The sequence below is a fragment of the Salvelinus namaycush genome, chromosome 13, assembly GCF_016432855.1.
Source record: "Salvelinus namaycush isolate Seneca chromosome 13, SaNama_1.0, whole genome shotgun sequence".
Taxonomy (NCBI): domain Eukaryota; kingdom Metazoa; phylum Chordata; class Actinopteri; order Salmoniformes; family Salmonidae; genus Salvelinus; species Salvelinus namaycush.
Window position 1 is genome coordinate 21,069,926 of NC_052319.1, and position 19,025 is coordinate 21,088,950.

Sequence of the window (19,025 nt, forward strand, 5' to 3'; positions counted from 1 at the left end):
TGACTGAAAGACGAACGAGGTCAGTGGCGGTAAAGCACCAAATTTATGAAAGTTGCCAATCGCAATATAAAGTCAAGAGAAGAAAAAGCCTGGAAGGAAGAGAGATGACTAGAAACAATTGGATTAATTGGCGGAGTAGAGGACCTTGTGCATGTCAGGTAAAATAACAACTCAATGTTTATATCCCAGGACAAATTAGCTAGCAACAGCAAGCTAGCTAAACAGGACAAGTTAGCTAGCAAGTGCAAGCTAACTATGCTTTTCGACCTGTCCCCAAATTAATATAATTGGTTCAGAGTTTGTTTTGATATTTTAACCTGCGTGTCGTGATCGCGTTTGGTGTGGGTGGACAAAATACATTTATGCATGATGGAGCACGCGCAAAGCCTGTTTGGGTTCCGTGTTAGGTTGGAATTTTTAAAACTCGTTTTTCAACCACTCCACAAATTTCTTGTTATCGTCTTCTTAATAGGGGGTGCGGTTTTCACTTTGGGAAAAAATCGTGCCCAAATTAAACGGCCTCGTACTCTGTTCTAGATCATACAATATGCATATTATTATTACTATTGGATAGGAAACACTCTGAAGTTTCTAAAACTGTTTGAATTATATCTGTGAGTAAAACAGAACTCATTTGGCAGCAAACTTCCAAAAAGGAAGTGAAAATTCTGAAAATGGGGCTCTGTGTCAGGGCCTGCCTATTCAACTGGCTTATATTTATGGATCTGTATGCACTTCATATGCCTTCCACTAGATGTCAACAGGCAGTAGAATGTTGAATGGGGTGTCTAGCTTGATCTGAGACCGAATGAGAGCTTTTGGAGTGACAGGTCCGCTCTTTTGTCAGTATTGAACTGCGCACCAGGGAACCTAACATTGTCTTCTGAAATGCGTTACGTATACACGACGAAGTGCTCCGGCTCTGATTTTATTGGATACATATGAGAAAAACATCCTAAAGTAGGATTTTCAACCAAGTTTGACCAGTTTATTCAACGTTTATTGGGAATTTTGGAATTTTTCGTTCAGTGCGCAAAGATTTTTTGGACATGTGCCCTCCACATGGCTAGCCAAAGTTGCTAATTCAACAGAAGAAATGTACATTCTAAAACAAAACAACGATTTATTCTGGAACTAGGACTCCTTGCACAACATTCTGATGGAAGATCATCAAAAGTAAGAGAATATTTATGATGTTATTTCGTATTTTTGTGGAATATGTTGGCTCCAACAAGGCGGAGAATAGGTGAGCGCTGTCTCACAATATTGCATGCTGTATGTTGTACTAAAGTTATTTTTTTAAATCTAACAGCGGTTGCATTAAGAACCAGTGTATCTTTCATTTGCTGTACACCATGTATTTTTCATAAATGTTTTATGATGAGTATTTATGTATTTCACGTTGCTCTCTGTAATTATTCTGGCTGTTTTGGTGCTATTTGTGATGGTGGCTGCAATGTAAAAGTACGATTTATACCTCAAATATGCACATTTTCGAACAAAACATAAATGTATTGTATAACATGATGTTATAAGACTGTCATCTGATGAAGTTGTTCAAGGTTAGTGATTAATTTTATCTCTATTTGTGGGTTTTGTGAAAGCTACCTTTGCGGTGGAAACATGGTGAAAACATGGCGTTGTGTTTGGCTATTGTGGTGAGCTAATATAAATATATATTGTGTTTTCGCTGTAAAACATTTTAAAAATCGGAAATGATGGCTGGATTCACAAGATGTTTATCTTTCATTTGCTGTATTGGACTTGTGATTTCATGAAATTATATTATATGATATCCCTGTCGCGTTAGGCTAGGCTATGCTAGTCAGCTTTTTTGATGAGGAGGATCCCGGATCCGGGAGGGTGACTCGTTAGAGTTAACAAACTATAGTTTTGGCAAGTCGGTTAGGACATCTACTTTGTGCATGACAAGTCTTTTTTCAACATTTGTTTACAGACAGATTTTTTCACTTATAATTCACTATCACAATTCCAGTGGGTCAGAAGTTTACATACACTTAGTTGACTGTGCATTTAAACAGCTTGGAAAATTCCCGAAAATGATGTCATGGCGTTAGAAGCTTCTGAAAGGGTAATTGACATCATTTGAGTCAATTGGACGTGTACCTGTGGATGTATTTCAAGGCCTTCCTTCAAACTCAATGCCTCTTTGCTTGACATCATGGGAAAATCAAAAGAAATCAGCCAAGACATCAGAAAAAAATGTGTAGACCTCCAAGTCTGATTCATCATTGGGAGTAATTTCCAAACACCTGAAGGTACCACGTTCATCTGTACAAACAATAGTACGCAAGTATAAACACCATAAGACCACGCAGCTGTCATACCGCTCAGGAAGGAGAGGCATTCTGTCTCTTAGAGATGAACGTACTTTGGTGAGAAAAGTGCAAATCAATCCCAGAACAACAGCAAAGGACCTTGTGAAGATGCTGGAGGAAACGGGTACAAAAGTATCTATATCCACAGTAAAACGAGTCCTATATCAACATAACCTTAAACGCTGCACAGCAAGGAAGAAGCCACTGCTCCAAAACCGCCATAAAAAAGCCAGACTACAGTTTGCAAGTGCACATGCGGACAAAGATCGTACTTTCTGGAGAAATGTCCTCTGGTCTGATGAAACAAAAATAGAACTGTTTGGCCATAATGACCATCGTTATGCTTGGAGGAAAAAGGGGGAGGCTTGCAAGCTGAAGAACACATCCCAACCGTGAAGCAAGGAGGTGGCAGCATCATATTGTGGGGGTGCTTTGCTGCAGGAGGGACTGGTGCACTTCACAAAATAGATGGCATCATGAGGGAGGAAAATTATGTGGATATATTGAAGCAACATCTGAAGACATCAGTCAGGAAGTTAAAGCTTGGTCGCAAACGGGTCTTCCAAATGGACAATGACCCCAAGCATACTTCCAAAGTTGTGGCAAAATGGCTTAAGGACAACAAGTCAAGGTATTGGAGTGGCCATCACAAAACCCTGACCTCAATTCTATAGAAAATGTGTGGGCAGAACTGAAAAAGCGTGTGCGAGCAAGGAGGCCTACAAACCTGACTCAGTTACACCAGCTCTTTCAGGAGGAATGGGCCAAAATTCACCCAACTTATTGTGGGAAGCTTGTGGAAGGCTACCCAAAACGTTTGACTCAAATTAAAGGCAATGCTACCAAATACTAATTGAGTGTATGTAAACTTCTGACCCACTGGGAATGTGATGAAAGAAATAAAAGCTTAAATAAATAATTATCTCTACTATTATTCTGACATTTCACATTCTTAAAATAAAGTGGTGATCCTAACTGACCTAAGACAGGGAATTTGTTGTAGGATTAAATGTCAGGAATTGTGAAACTGAGTTTAAATGTATTTGGCTAAGGTGTATGTAAAATCCCGACTTCAACTCTATATTATAAACTCCAGTTATTACTTATCAAAGGCCTTTTCAAAGTCAGCTATGCATACCAGGTCTAGTTTCCCAGATATTTCATAGTGTTCTATTGCTTCCAGTACTTGTCTTATCAACTCTGAAAATATGAAACGTCCTCTCACTGTCAACTGAGTTTATTTTTTGCAAGCTTAGCGTGTAAATATTTGTATGAACATAGCAAGATTCAACAACGGAGACATAAACTAAAAAAGTTTCACAGACATGTGATTAACAGAAATTGAATAATGTGTCCTGAACATGGGGGAGGGGGGCGGGTCAAAATCAAAATAACAGTCAGTATCTGGTTTGGCCACCAGCTGCATTAAGTACTGCAGTGCATCTCCTCCTCATGAACTGCACCAGATTTGCCAGTTCTTGCTGTGAGATGATACCCCACTCTTCCACCAAGGCATCTGCAAGTTCCCGAACATTTCTGGGGGGGAATGGCCCTCGCCCTCACCCTCCGATCCAACAGGTCCCAGACCTACTCAATTGGATTGAGATCCGGGATCTTCGCTGGCAATGGCAGAACACTGACATTCCTGTCTTGCAGGAAATCACGCACAGAACGAGCAGTATGGCTGGTGGCATTGTCATGCTGGAGGCTCATGTCAGGATGAGCCTGCAGGAAGGGTACCACATGAGGGAGGAGGATGTCTTCCCTGTAACGCATAGCGTTGAGATTGCCTGTTCGGAAGTACCGATCCTGTGCAGGTGTTGTTACACGTGGTCTGCCACGGCGAGGACGATCAGCTGTCCGTTCTGTCTCCCTGCAGCGCTGTCTTAGGCGTCTCACAATACGGACATAGCAATTTATTGCCTTGGCCACATCTGCAGTCCTCATGCCTCCTTGCAGCATGCCTAAGGCACGTTCACACAGATGAGCAGGGACCCTGGGCATCTTTCTTTTGGTGTTATTCAGAGTCAGTTGAAAGGCCTCTTTAGTGTCCTAAGTTTTCATAACTGTAACCTTAATTGCTTACCGTCTGTAAGCTGTTAGTGTCTTAACGACCGTTCCACAGCTGCATGTTCATTAATTGTTTATGGTTCATTGAACAAGCATGTGACCAGTGTTTAAACTCTTTACAGTGAAGATCTGAGAAGTGACTTGGGTTTTTACGAATTATCTTTGAAAGACAGGGTCCTGAAAAAGGGAAGTTTCTTTTTTTGCTGTTTATTATCTCCAATGTATCATCCATGGAAAAATCCTGTCTGATTAGGATGAGTAATATTTGACAGAACCAGAAATCTTATGTGCTAAGCATTTAGCTATACTTTTTGCATCACAACACCTGAAGTGTAAGAGGCCTCTAAATGTTTTAATGGACTGGATCTTTATATTTACCACTTGGATCCTGTTTCAGTAATAATTAAATCAGACCTACTTGTTGAATGTCCGATAATCTACCATTTATATAGGAGTGGTTAAAACATGCTAATAACGGTTCTCTGAGTATATCAAAAAAAGTTTGCTATATATGTTATGTCGGAAAAAGTCAGTTATAGATTATTCTGTCCAAGTTAAAAACATGTTATCATCCAATAGGCTTTGATTACATTTCCATTATCCTCACCCACGTGGAAATTCTGTAAGAGTAATATATATGCCAATTATGTGATGGTCCAACCGCATTCTGTCCACTATCAACACTTTTTTTAAACTTTTGGTGCCAGAGAGAATGACATTAGAAAGTAATCAAGACGACTAGCTTGATTTAGCCTCTGCCATGTATATCTCACTAGGTCAAGGTATTTAAGCCTCCATATATCCACTAATTCCAATATATCCATGACATTCATGATTTCTTTAAGTACAAGATGTAACGGTTCCGTAACTACAGACGCTGGGAGACGGGATGAGGATTCAATAATAAATAGACATGAAACTAAACAAGAACAGCGTCTGGACAGTAAAAACAAAAAACATCAGTGCAGACACGGGAATGAAACTGAGGAAGTGAAAGATATAGGGGAGGCAATCGCGGTAATTCCAAAGGGTTAACATACTTTTTCTTGCCACTGTAGCTATACCATGATATTTGCATTGCTACTAAGTAAACCTCTAATTGGTCCCTATTATTCCACCCGCTTAAACCCCTCCTCATCCCGAGTTGGGTTATCATCCCAGTTACCGGCAGACCACCTCCGGGATCCCAAGGCCCCTGAGAGACCGGGACCCATCCTTCGCACAGTGCCACCCACAGAACAGAAGCAGATTAGCCGCCAAATGCATTTCCATCGCCCTCACCTCGATTTGTATTATATATAGCTATTAAAAAATATATATGTATAAAAAATCCTGCTGATCTTAATTTCCGTAATTAACTATTAATATTTGTAATAATTTAGGTAGTTTATGCAAAGGTTGTTACCTTTTACCAGTATTGCCATAACAAAAATTACATTTTGGCAAGCAATTATTATTTTAGCAAACAATTATTGTCATTCATCCTATATTGTCCTTAAGATCTTTACTCCCTTGCAACAGTTATGGGATGCATACACACACACACACACACACACACACACACACACACACACACACACACACACACACACACACACACACACACACACACACACACACACAAACACTCATACACATTCAACCCCTTTCCCCCATAAACAACCATACACTCAGATGCTCAACAGTTGTTCCATCCCAGAGCCCAACTCTAGAAAGGCCTTGATTTACGAATGCATATACAGTTGCAGCTGTATGAGAAGGCATGCAAAATTGAGCAAAAATGGGGAGATTTGATTAACCATTGTCACGTCTTAGGTGATGGAGGTCAGATATACCCCCTTCCCCTGAAACACCCACACGCGGTCCCCCGTTGTGACCATATTCCCAAGCATCTCTGTGCATTCAGATCTTTGATGATTTTGTGTCACCAGCGCCACAATAATATGCCCCCTCTCTAAATGTCAGAGTGTGATCCCCTCCCCATGGGTTACTGCAGCTAGTGTTGCCAGCACTGCCACTGCCTGGGTGGGGGCACCCCACCAGAATCCTCACAGGCTAGGTAGAAGGTCGTCAAGGTTCTCATTAGCAGCTTTGAGAATTTCCTTGAATATTATGCTCTCCCATCAGGGGGCTTTGGCTTTGCAGGACCAATCCTGCCAGGCAGGCTCAGAATCTTGAGTGTGTGGTGCTGCTTTAGTAGGTCTCTGACCACATTCATCTTTCTGATTTGGCTGCGTATAGGCTAGTTACAGCAGGCCCATAAAACACATAAGTACTGCTCCTTAGTGTATGGGTCTCTCAAGGGGGTGTCTAGGGTATACATGCGCACATACCCACATACTCTGCCTTCTATGTCCTCTGTGTTTTATCTCTACCATGTTGATTGAGTACTTTTGTGTTCCAGTTCTTTATATTTGAAGGTGTATTATTTCACTAATTCTGTCTTATCGATTTATGAAAAACTATAAATGGAGAGTCTAAAACAAATTATTTTCCACCATTCCCTATCTAGAAAGGTATAGTGTAGTTGTAGTTTATTTCTTTAACAATTGTTGTATTTTATTACTTTTCTATATGTTTTATAATAATCCGTACCATGTCTAGTATTGTGTTTCCATTATTCAACTCCTCTATGGGACTGTTGTCATATTTAGAATAGCCATGGAGTAGTCTTTGTGTGTCTGAACATTTGTTTATCAATATACAGTGTATCGACTACGAGAGCTACATGTTTCCCTTTCAATATATTTTCCTTGAAGATTGGATACAGAACTTTGGAAGTTAATAGGAGTACGACTTTTTACCTCGTGAAAACGTCTATCATACATGTCAGATTTCAATATTGGCCGATGTCATACAAGGTCTTCTCTCGAATGAGCCACTGATCATATTTTTGCGATATTCCTACCTCGAGAAATTTGTAATTTAACAAAGGGTCTAACACATTTCTCCTATTTGTCTGCCCCACCAGTCCAGGGTGCATTGCATGGTGCCATTGCAAATGTCAGACTCCACTCTGCAGGTTGAACATGGTGAGATTGTAGACTCCTAAATTGATAGTGCAGTTTGTTTAGGCGATTTTATAGATAACTAGCTACTTCACATGCTAGCCAGCCCATAGCGAGATATTGCAATGTGTTTTGTAGTCAACTTAAGCTGCAACAAATGTCCACAACAAATTTCACATGTTGCTTCCAACCTTATTATAACGACAAAATGAAACATTTGTTCACCCAAAATATTGTTCTCACATAATAGTATTAGGTAAGAAGAGAAGGCACAGAGGGGTCAAAAAAAGCCTTTATTCATATAAAAAAATCTGATTTACGGAATTTTCCGTGTGGTCTAAATTAAAGGGCACTTAATTTAATGTAACGGGCTTTTAAATGCAATATTCGTGCACAATTTCTACTTAAAATATCAAAGAGATGCAAAAGGCACTAATGTAAATTATTTTTACTCATACCAAAAAAAGCGTAGAACTATTTTGTCTTTGTTTGCACTGTATGCTTTACTCGATGTTGCACAGATATTGCACAGTCAACAAAAATTATAAATTATATTTATGCATTGCACTCTGTACATTTGATCTGATTAATATGTGTCTGTTATTCATATACTGATAAATATAAAATATATTCCATATATATGCAATGTGCTCTCACTCCACATGATGGCGCCAGGTACTAACAAAGATTTTTGGCATCACATTCTCAACGGTCTTCTACTGAAGGATTACGATTTAAAAAGGTGAGATACAATATTTTCGTGTTACCACTGGCAATTATGATTTCTTATATCAAAACTGAGAGCACAACATGTTAAATAAATAGTCTCTCCATTGCCACATTATGAGGTTATTACAGGGTTATTACAGGAGGAAATCAGGTTATGGGTCCACCTTCTCTTCTCCATCAGTCTAGCATGGGTGTCAAACATGCAGCACTGGAGCCATTTTCGACATGTCAATGTATTTAAAGTGGGCCCCACTTGTGCTCCCATCAATATCCTCTCAGATTAGTAGAAAGGATTTCATGTCGGAGAAGAAGTTCACACACAAGCAATGAATGAACACAGTCAAGTGGTTCCATGGGCAAAATGACTTTGACCCCTGGTCTAAAGGCTCTCTCTGTCAATCATGATGGAGACCACTGAATATGGGCATGATTTAGAATGTAGTAGGCCTATGAAGCAAAAGCCCTGTTGAGTCATGTTGTTTTGACCCTATTTGTGCAGTGGTATAGAGTTCAGCTCTATGAATGACATAAATTATTATTACACCCCCCCCCCCCCCCACACACACACACACACAGATCTGTGTCCCTATGCCTAATCCACAACCATTCTTGCCCGTTGCCTAATGCGACAGTTCACTTGACCCACTAACCTACATCAAGGTCTGGACGTGTTTACATTTTTAGACAGCCTTTGCTTTCTGATCAGCGTCTTGGCACTTTCCTCAAAAATAATCAACAGAGATTTTTCAGATTAATGGCTCAATAGTGTAGTGGATGTTTCAACAAAGGGTGGCACTGTTTATTTTATTTTTCCTCGTACGTAAAAGCACATAAGTCATAAGTATGTAGACCCATAAGCCTACATACTAAACCGAATCGTTCACTGTCAGGACTTGTGCGTACCTTACAAAAATGTGATAGCTAAAGCACATTGGAAGAGAAGAACATTTTTAAATGTTCAATCAACCCTATAAACTACATTGAAGTGTGTGTGTGTCTCTCTCTCTCTCTCTCTCTCTCTCTCTCTCTCTCTCACACACACACACACACACGTCCCTATGTGACTGTCTAACAAAGCCTGGAAAAGTAAGTATACTGTTGCATAATCCATGACAATGCTAGGCCTGTGAAGCAAAAGCACCGTTGAGTCATGTTGTTTTGACCCTATTTGTGCCGTGGTATAGGGTTTAGGATTCATCTTTATTAATTACATACATTACTATTACCACCCCCTCCCCTTCTCTCTCTTTCTCTCCTTCCCTCTAGCTCTCTCACACACACACACACACACACACACACACACACACACACACACACACACACAGAAACAGATAAACACACACACAGGCCTATGTCTCTATGTGACTGTCTAGTAAAGCCTCTGCCTGGAAAAGTAACTATACTGGTGCCTAATCCACGACCACGCTTGAATGTTGGCTAATGCGCCAGGACACTTGTCCCACTAACCTACATAAAGGTCGGGACATGTTGATATATTTAGACATCCTTTGTTTTCTGATCGGTGTGTTGGCAGTTTCCTCAAAAAGAATAGCAGATTTCTTTCAGATTCATGGTTTAATAATGTAGGGAAAGTGGTTCAACAAAAGGTGGCGCTGTTTAACATTTTTCCCGGATGCGTAAAAGCGCACAGAAGGCACGCGCCTTTCAGTATGAACACTGCATTGTGAGTGGTATCCCATTGCAGTCAAGTGATTTGCCTATCCTGAGTTATCTACATACAAAACCGAGTCGTTGGCTTTCGAAACTTGTAGTACCTTACAAAAATGCGACGGTTTAAACACATTGTGTATGTGTGTGATACGTGCGTCCATGTTTATGTTTGTTCGTTTCATCTGTTTGTTTGTTTCAGACACCGTAATACCAACATTTATAAAATCGTTCCAATTTTAGAGCATGAGATGTCTTGCCGAAATAGCCCCACATTTATTCAAAATGACAATCTATCTGTTTTAGGCCTATAATACAGTATTTTTTTATGAGGTAATGAAGTGTACAATTATAATGTAGGGTTAAAATGTGTTCTCTATTGTATTCTACTACTTTTTATTGTAACCATAGGAACGTCTTCTCTCCATCCTCCGCGGCGCTTTCCTCCCAGATAGTTCTAGCAGCAGCGTATAATCCCTTGAGCCCTGTTGGTGGAACGCCCCACGTGGTTTCAACTCCTGTATAAAAACTTTCCGTGTGCGATGGGCTCCGTGTCGTGATTGCAAAGGAGAACATTGTAAAGATAACAGCATCTATTTCAGGACACAGAGACAGAGCCGTCGCATACACAAGCGCATAGGATAGTCTACTCAAACGTATGAATTCGATTGCAATTTAGTTGGATTCCTAAAGTTGCGTTTATAGGAGTGATTTGAATGTAAAGGCAGTGGTAACCTCATATTTGGAACTTCACATCAAACGATTCATCTCCTGATCAACGGATACAAAGCCCGCGTACCGGAGAGATACTAAATGTGGTTTGCAAAGGTTATGGAATATAATAATTCGTTAAGTTAAATTTGAAGACATGGCATGCCAGACGCGGTAGTGCCATTCAGATAGCCTACTACACACGGTGCTCATTTCAAATTCGCCGGTCAAGAAAGCCGGTTAAGAACCAACACCTCTGGAATTGTGCTTTAGATGAGAACTGAACTGTAGTGCGCTTCACAAAAAGGACCCAAGCTTTACAGGGCTCGAGAGGAAGCAAATAAGAACATCTGGAATAATCTATTAGCTCTTGACAGCAACCTCTTTGGAATACAAAAACCACATGGACTGTTTTGGATTACCCTAACGTGTGCATCAATCATAGTTCCATGTGCAAACTATTCCCGCTGGCGCAGAGCTGGATATTTACCAGGATGCTAAACTTGTGAAGTAGCCTAACTCGCTTTCTTTGCTCTCTGTATCGAATAACCAGAATTGTTCCTCTCCATCGTGCTTGGGAATTACAGTCTCAAAAAGAGAAAATGAAAATATATAATCTCACATTGGCTTGTTTAATGGCTTGCATACTTTCCATCTGCTGTACTTTGGGCACAACGGGTACGGGCACAACTGGGGCAGAGACTCAAACCGTGACCCAGGAGTCGTGCGCTTCGTGCGGGATGCCGGAGGCGTCAGAACGGGTAGATATAGACTTATTGGAAGCAGTTAAGAGGCACATCTTGAACAGGTTACAAATGAGAGAAAGACCCAACATCACACATCCTATTCCGAAAGCGGCGATGGTGACAGCGCTGAGGCGGCTTCACGCAGGTAAACTACGAGAAGACGGAAGGGTTGAGATCCCTAACCTTGATGGACAGGCTGCCTACAGTAACGAGGTGCAAGAGACGTCGGAGATAATCAGCTTCGCAGAATCAGGTAGCCTAATTATCAATAATCAGAGCATTTATCTAACTCTCATTTCTCTCCTTTTATTTTTCTGAGTCATGACTCAATTTCAAAAGGTGTAGTAGTAGCATTTAACACGTTTCCCCCCGAGGATTCGATGAATTAATATTCATATCAGGACAGCCATAATTGCGCAGGATACAACCCTACATAATCACGATATAATTGCCTCATAATCGAGATTGAATGCCTCATCTGATGGGATCCAGTGGGTTTCGTAAAGTTCTCAACCCAGATGTGTGTAGCCTATTACAGCCAATGCCTTTAATTTTCGTTTTCTGTTTCGAAGAGAGACTATATCCTTAAAATTCAAGTGATTAACAACGGTCTTTCACTAAGTCAACATGACACATAGTATTATTCAACTTGCATGCATGCGTTCATTCATTCATTCATTCATTCATTCAACAATTCTTTATAGAATGAAACCTTAAATGACCCCCATGTGTTGTCTAGGGAATAGTAAAGCACCCTGAGTCCCATTTCAGCAGTTAAACGTGTTTAGGCATATAGCTCTATTTTAAGGGAAAAACCCTTCAATTGGCCATTTATCCAACTTTTTAAGAATGTGTATGTAGCTAAGTCTTAAGGGTCCGAAGATAAACCCCTCCTTTCCCCCTACACACACACACACACACACACACACACACACACACATAGTCTGTTAACAACTGAAACCAATAATTGCCAGGTTAGTGCAGTGAGAACATCATATTTGAGATGTAGTGTTTGTTTAGCAGAGAAAGCATACCATTAAGAAACAAAGTGAGATGCCGGTCCCACAGTGCAACGCTGTAGCACACAGTATACAATCAGCCTGGATGGGTTCCTAGCTGTCACCCTCCAATAGAAATGATGTAAGCACACTCATGACAAGGGAACAAAAGCAAGGCAATTATTGGGAGAGCACTGTGCATTCTTGCTAAACCCAATATGTCAACATTCAGAACAAAAAGCATGAGAAAACAAAAGAAAACGCTCAGAATAATGCATGAGACATTTGAGTCGTGGGTTCGGGGGATGGAGAGATGGAGGAGGTGGGAGGGGGTGTATGGTGTGCCCATATCTCCGTTTTCTAAAGAATGCTTTTGTCATATAAAGGTTCATCCAACCAGGCCTCTTTGCTTTTTTTCCATTATACACGATACCTTTGAGCCTTTGTGCAGCATTGTGCCATGGAACTGGCTTTGCTCCCTGCTCTCTAGACCCCCTCTGCCTTCAGGCCAGCTGGCACTCACCCCCAGAGCCCAGGCTGCCAGCAAGGGCATGGAAAGAGGGACAAGGCCCCTGGAGCAGCCTGGAGAGAGGCAACTAGACCAGTCCCAGGCACAGGCCGGGGCCCAAGCAGAGGGACTTTAATGATGTCACAGTCAAAGATCAAGGTGTGTAGGTAGGGGCCTATAGGAGTTTGTGGTGGACATTACTGGATGGCTGGTAGGGGCCTATAGGAGTTTGTGGTGCGCATTACTGGATGGTTGGTAGGGGCCTATGTGAGTTTGTGGTGCGCATTACTGGATGGCTGGTAGGGGCCTATAGGAGTTTGTGGTGCGCATTACTGGATGGTTGGTAGGGGCCTATGTGAGTTTGTGGTGCGCATTACTGGATGGCTGGTAGGGGCCTATGGGAGTTTGTGGTAGACATTACTGGATGGTTGGTAGGGGCCTATGGGAGTTTGTGGTGCGCATTACTGGATGGCTGGTAGGGGCCTAGGGGAGTTTGTGGTGCGCATTACTGGATGGCTGGTAGGGGCATAGGGGAGTTTGTGGTAGACATTACTGGATGGCTGGCAGGGGCCTAGGGGAGTTCGTGGTGCGCATTATTGGATGGCTGGTAGGGGCCTAGGGGAGTTTGTGGTAGACATAACTGGATGGCTGGTAGGGGCCTAGTGGAGTTTGTGGTAGACATTACTGGATGGCTGGTAGGGGCCTAGGGGAGTTTGTGGTAGACATTACTGGATGGCTGGTAGGGGCATAGGGGAGTTTGTGGTAGACATTGCTGGTAGGGGCCTAGTGGAGTTTGTGGTAGACATTACTGGATGGCTGGTAGGGGCCTAGGGGAGTTTGTGGTGCGCATTACTGGATGGCTGGTAGGGGCCTAGGGGAGTTTGTGGTAGACATTACTGGATGGTTGGTAGGGGCCTATGGGAGTTTGTGGTGCGCATTACTGGATGGTTGGTAGGGGCCTATGGGAGTTTGTGGTGCGCATTACTGGATGGCTGGTAGGGGCCTAGGGGAGTTTGTGGTGGACATTTCTGGATGGCTGGTAGGGGCCTAGGGGAGTTTGTGGTAGACATTACTGGATGGCTGGTAGGGGCATAGGGGAGTTTGTGGTGGACATTACTGGATGGCTGGTAGGGGCCTAGGGGAGTTTGTGGTGCGCATTACTGGATGGCTGGTAGGGGCCTAGGGGAGTTTGTGGTGGACATTTCTGGATGGCTGGTAGGGGCCTAGGGGAGTTTGTGGTGAGCGTTACTGGCAAAAAAAGTGTTGATGGTGTGGGACGCTGTCCTCTAGAGAGAGACAGCTATAGCTCTTATCTCTCAGTCAGTATTCAGTCTCATGAACGCCTAGCGGAGCAGAGGCTGAGGCTTGCTGCCAAGGTTCCAGGTGAGGAACAGTGCCAACCACCCGTCTCTTATGACACAGTCTCGCGTACCCTCGCTTTGGCGGAGGGATTCAGTGTCCCGTAACCACGGGAGCGGAGCGGAGTGCAGGGGGAGATGTGTGCATCTCGATTGTCGTTGGTATAGCCGCTTGGACCTGTTGAACTCCCTGTGACTCCGGTCCAAGACACGAATTAAGACTTCATTATTGGATGTCATTAACTCTGGCCCAGTCCTTGGGTTGTATGCCAAATGGCATCCTATTCCCTAAATAGTACACTAATTTTGACCAGAGCCCTATGGGCCCTGGAAAATAAACTGTAAAAAATAGTGCTCTATATAGGGAATAGGGTGCCATTTAAGATGTATCCCTCTCAGGGCTATAGGGCTGGCTGCTGGGTTTACTCTGGGACAGAGTCTTTCATGAAGACACGTCAATCATGCCCTGTCTGAAGCCGCTCATGGAATTTTCCACATCACACTCAATCCAAGTGTGTGTGTATGAGTATATGTCAGGTGCTCTGACTAACTGTAGATTCACCCCTTGCTCATACATCATTATACATGTGCTTTTCCATGTGTAACTGCTTTTCAAAGCTTTTATTAAACCATCAAGAGTAAAGCTTTTTAAGTACAACTTCAAACTCACTCCTCCACCACTACCAGCAAAGCAGCTTACTAACTACTGGCCAAAAGTCCAGCTTTATGGGGCTCTCTGGGGCTCACCCTGACCTGTTCTGCTCTTTTCCCCTCTCCTCTCCTATTTGCCTCTGTGGGAATTGCTGGAGTGCTGAGCTGAGCGTTGTGCTCCAGCAGCCTAAGGGATGCCTATCAGAGCCGTGTGTGTGTGTGTGTGTCTGACTGCAAGGCGAGGCTCATGTCAGAGCAACGGTGCTCCACGGCATTTGGTCTCTGTCGACACAGACTTTGAGTAATGAGCATAGCACCCTGCTACATGCGTGCACTCTCTCTCTCTCTCGCTCTCTGATTGCCCACCTTTCCTACCTGCCTGCCCTGTTCTTGTGTTGGTGGCACAGGTGGGGACACGCTTAGGCAGCTGTAACTCCAGCAGCGCTAGCTCCATCCAGAGAGACAGAGGTCCACCCAGATGTCAACCTCACCTCCATTCCCCTGTCCTGTCCTAACCCTGCCTGGCCCAGGAGCACATTGACCCGTCACACTCAGCCAGGCAGCACACCTCTTTGTTTAACTGGTCTCCATAACCTTCTCCATCACCTCACCTCCTTCCTGAACTTACCTTCTTAAAGCCTGGTTCAAGCACTGGCTATGTGTTTTTGTGGGACTTTCTAAAAGCAAATAAAAGGTAAATAGTTTAAGTGTTTTCCAGCAGGATGATTCTCAATCCACTTCAGCATCCAGTTTAATGTGGCCAGTCTCAGCTACCCTAAGTTATGGGTCATTAAAAAATATATCTGTATTTTTTTCACAGATGGGATATAGGGGAAAAGCTACAGATACACTCCACCGCATATTTAAAAAAATGTAGGACAATGCTTCAGTCCAGACTGTAGTATCTTTGGTGTTAGAGATTCAGACTGCCATCTCTCTCCACCCAGCACTTCATTGCCTTACACACAGTGTCACTCAGTGCACAGACAGAGAAATGCCCTGGCCTAGGATCTCCCCTGTTGATCACTGGGAGCTGTTGAGGCAAGCAACAAGTCATGATAGGAAATGAGGCAAGGATATATACTCATGTCCTTGGGCAATGACAGCAGTTAAATCAGGTTAAAACTGTTATTGCATCAATGCCTTTACATCTACACTTCAGATGCATTCTTTCCTTCTTAAATACTTGAGACTGCACCCTGAGAGTTCGGTATGAATATGCCTTGTGCTTTTGTTGTTGCCACAGGGATGGTTGTTTACACTGTATGTGTTTGTGTGTGTGTGTGTGTGTGTATGATAATGCGAGTCTGTGCGTGCGCGTGGAGTGAGTGTGTGCGCGTGCATTAATTTAAAGTCACTGTTACTGGAGTACCCTGTAGGCATAAGGTCGCTTTACAAAGGACCATCTTTGGTGGCCAGCTGTTGACACCAACTCACGCTAATCAGTTTACAAACAAAGTAATTTAGCCGCTTCAACATGTGCTCAGCCGAAGACGATCCAGGCTAACTCTTTAACAGAAACTTCTCGGTTTTCACAGTAATTTGGAAGACATCATTAGGCTTAAAAAAAAATATGGCCGACCCCAAACCCCATTATGCCTTAGACATTTCGAATCTCTTCATTGTTTCATTTTAGAAAGTGGCCAGTGTCATGTAAATGGCTTTTATTTTTGCCTCATCATGCTTTTGGTTAGGAGGGCCACGCGCTTAATGCCAGGCTGCAGCGCGGCTGTCTCCTAATACCTCACTCGGGTCTTTGTGCTGTCAGTCTCAAAGGCTCCGGGGAGCTCAGGGGTTTTCACAGCAGTGCCTCACAACACACACACACACACACACACACACACACCCCTCAGCGAACTCAATGAACCCCCCGGGGCCCGGGCCTTGTCCTACCCCCCTCCCCTCTTCTCTTCTCCTCCATTCCCCTTCTCTCCTCTATCTCTGGCTCTGTCGCTAGTCTTCACAATCTGACCTGAGGCCAACTGGGCCTGCTCCCAGAACTGGGCTGTCAGGAGAAACAGCCTATAAGAAACTAGGCTAACAGCATGTGATGTGTGAGAAAGAGAGTGGTGAGAGGAGAGGAGAGACAGAAGTGACTGAACTGCTCCCTCCCTGGCTACCTGCTTCATGCACCTTGTTGTTGTTTGTCCACTTCTTTCTGCCTCTTACAAATGATACTCAGATGTAGTGTTACATTACTTTCATTCACACAGACACAAGTTGTAAAACTATGTGTTTTACTTTGTGAATTGTGTCAACTTTTCTAACTTGCTCTTAAAAATCATGTTAGTTTATTCTCTTGACCCTTGACTGTACAGCAGCGTTCATCAACTAGATTCAGCTGCAGGCCAATTTTTTCTTGGGTGGATGGTCAGGGGGCAGATGGTCAAGCCCAAACAAATATAATATTTGTTTAAAACTATAATCATTTCAAACCAAGCTTACATTTGTATACAGTAAAATCATATTGTTACGCGTGTCGGAATACTTTGGAACAGATTTCCAAAATTAAAATCACTTGGAGCTGATTTTCTGATGTTTTTACAGTCTTTTATGTCCAACAATTATATATATTTTTTTGTGCTCACAAGACATGCAGGGCCAAATAGTTGGGGAACCCTGCTGTACAATATATATCACTATATATCACTAAACCCACATCCCTCTCTTCTTCTCTCCATCAGATGAGCTGACTTCATCTCAAGTATCTAAGTCCAGCCTCTACTTCCTCATCTCCAGTGAAGGGAACCAGAACCTGTACGTGTCTCAGGCCAACCTGTGGCTCTACTTCAGGCTGCTGCCCACCGGCTCCGAGAAAGGGCCTCGGCGAAAAGTCACAGTGAAGATCCACTACAAGGAGGCAGGGACTGGGACTGCAGGTGGAGCCGGGGGGGGAACAGGGCCAGGGGGAGGAGGTCGGTGGACCCTGGTGGAGAAGCGCGTGGACCTTAAGCGCAGCGGCTGGCACACATTCCCCCTGTCAGAGGCTGTGAGGGCCGTGTTTGGTAAGGGTGGCCGGCGGCAGGACCTTGAGGTGCACTGCGAGGGCTGTGAGGCGTCCAACGTGGTTCCTATCTTAGTCGACACAGCAGACCCTTCACACAGGCCCTTCCTGGTGGTCCGGGCGCGGCAGGTGGAAGGGAAGCACCGCATCAGGAAGAGGGGCCTGGAGTGTGACGGGAGCAGTGGAGGCCTGTGCTGCAGACAGCAGTTCTACATTGACTTCCGCCTCATTGGCTGGAACGACTGGATCATCGCACCTGCGGGTTACTATGGTAACTACTGCGAGGGGAGCTGCCCGGCGTACATGGCGGGGGTACCGGGGTCAGCGTCGTCGTTCCACACGGCAGTGGTCAACCAGTACCGGATGAGGGGCATGAGCCCCGGCTCGGTCAACTCCTGTTGTATCCCCACCAAGCTCAGCACCATGTCTATGCTGTACTTCGACGATGAGTACAACATAGTAAAACGAGATGTGCCCAATATGATAGTGGAAGAGTGTGGCTGTGCCTGAGACTGTCTGTGATTTTTTTAAACTTTGAAAGTCAAATCAAACGACTATAGTTAAAAAGTATTGTACAAAAGGACCCTTTTGTACTATACACACATAGGGCAGCCACATATATATATATATATATTTTTTTTTTTGTTATATGGAAGCACACCAACAGGTACAAACAAACATGTATTAATGGATTATTTATCTGGCTGAGCGAGGCCAGTTTCTGTCCATTTCATATTAAGAACTTCAGAACGGTTCCAGAGTTATGGGAGGAGAAGGGAATGGTTGATCACCAAAATATATTATTTTTGTAGTTTGCCATTTTTAGATGAAAAATAATGGTACTTCATCTCTTCTCTGATGAAGATGAAAAGAAAAGCGCTTATTGGCCCAGTGCAGTCAAAAACGTGTTTTATATATATTTCCACACTATGAGGTTGGAATAATACTGTGAAACTGAAAATTATGATAATGCCCTTTTAGAGTCTTTTGAAAAGACCACCTGAAATTTCAGCCTGTTTTGGTGGGATGGAGTTTTGGCCTGCCTAGTGACATCAACAGGTGCTAAATTAGTTAATAGACCAATAAGAAAGAGAGTTCCAAACCTCTCTGACAATATCAGGTCGTTTTCAGTTTCCCCTTACCACTCTGACCACTCCCTGACAGTCGTAGCAACATTTTTGCTTGAGAAATTGCTCTTCCCTAAGAAGTTATTTTTGTTTATTTTTGACCATTTT

General features: G+C 43.2%; 1 protein-coding gene across 1 annotated transcript; it reads left to right on the top strand.

Moving 5' to 3' along the window:
• Positions 1 to 10,387: 10,387 nt before the first annotated feature.
• Positions 10,388 to 18,737, top strand: inhbb (inhibin subunit beta B). Its single transcript, XM_039006382.1, has 2 exons — positions 10,388 to 11,524; positions 17,471 to 18,737. Exons 1-2 carry the CDS (start codon positions 11,128 to 11,130, stop codon positions 18,298 to 18,300), a joined length of 1,227 nt encoding a protein of 408 aa, XP_038862310.1. The 5' UTR covers positions 10,388 to 11,127; the 3' UTR covers positions 18,301 to 18,737.
• The last annotated feature ends 288 nt before the right edge of the window (positions 18,738 to 19,025 follow it).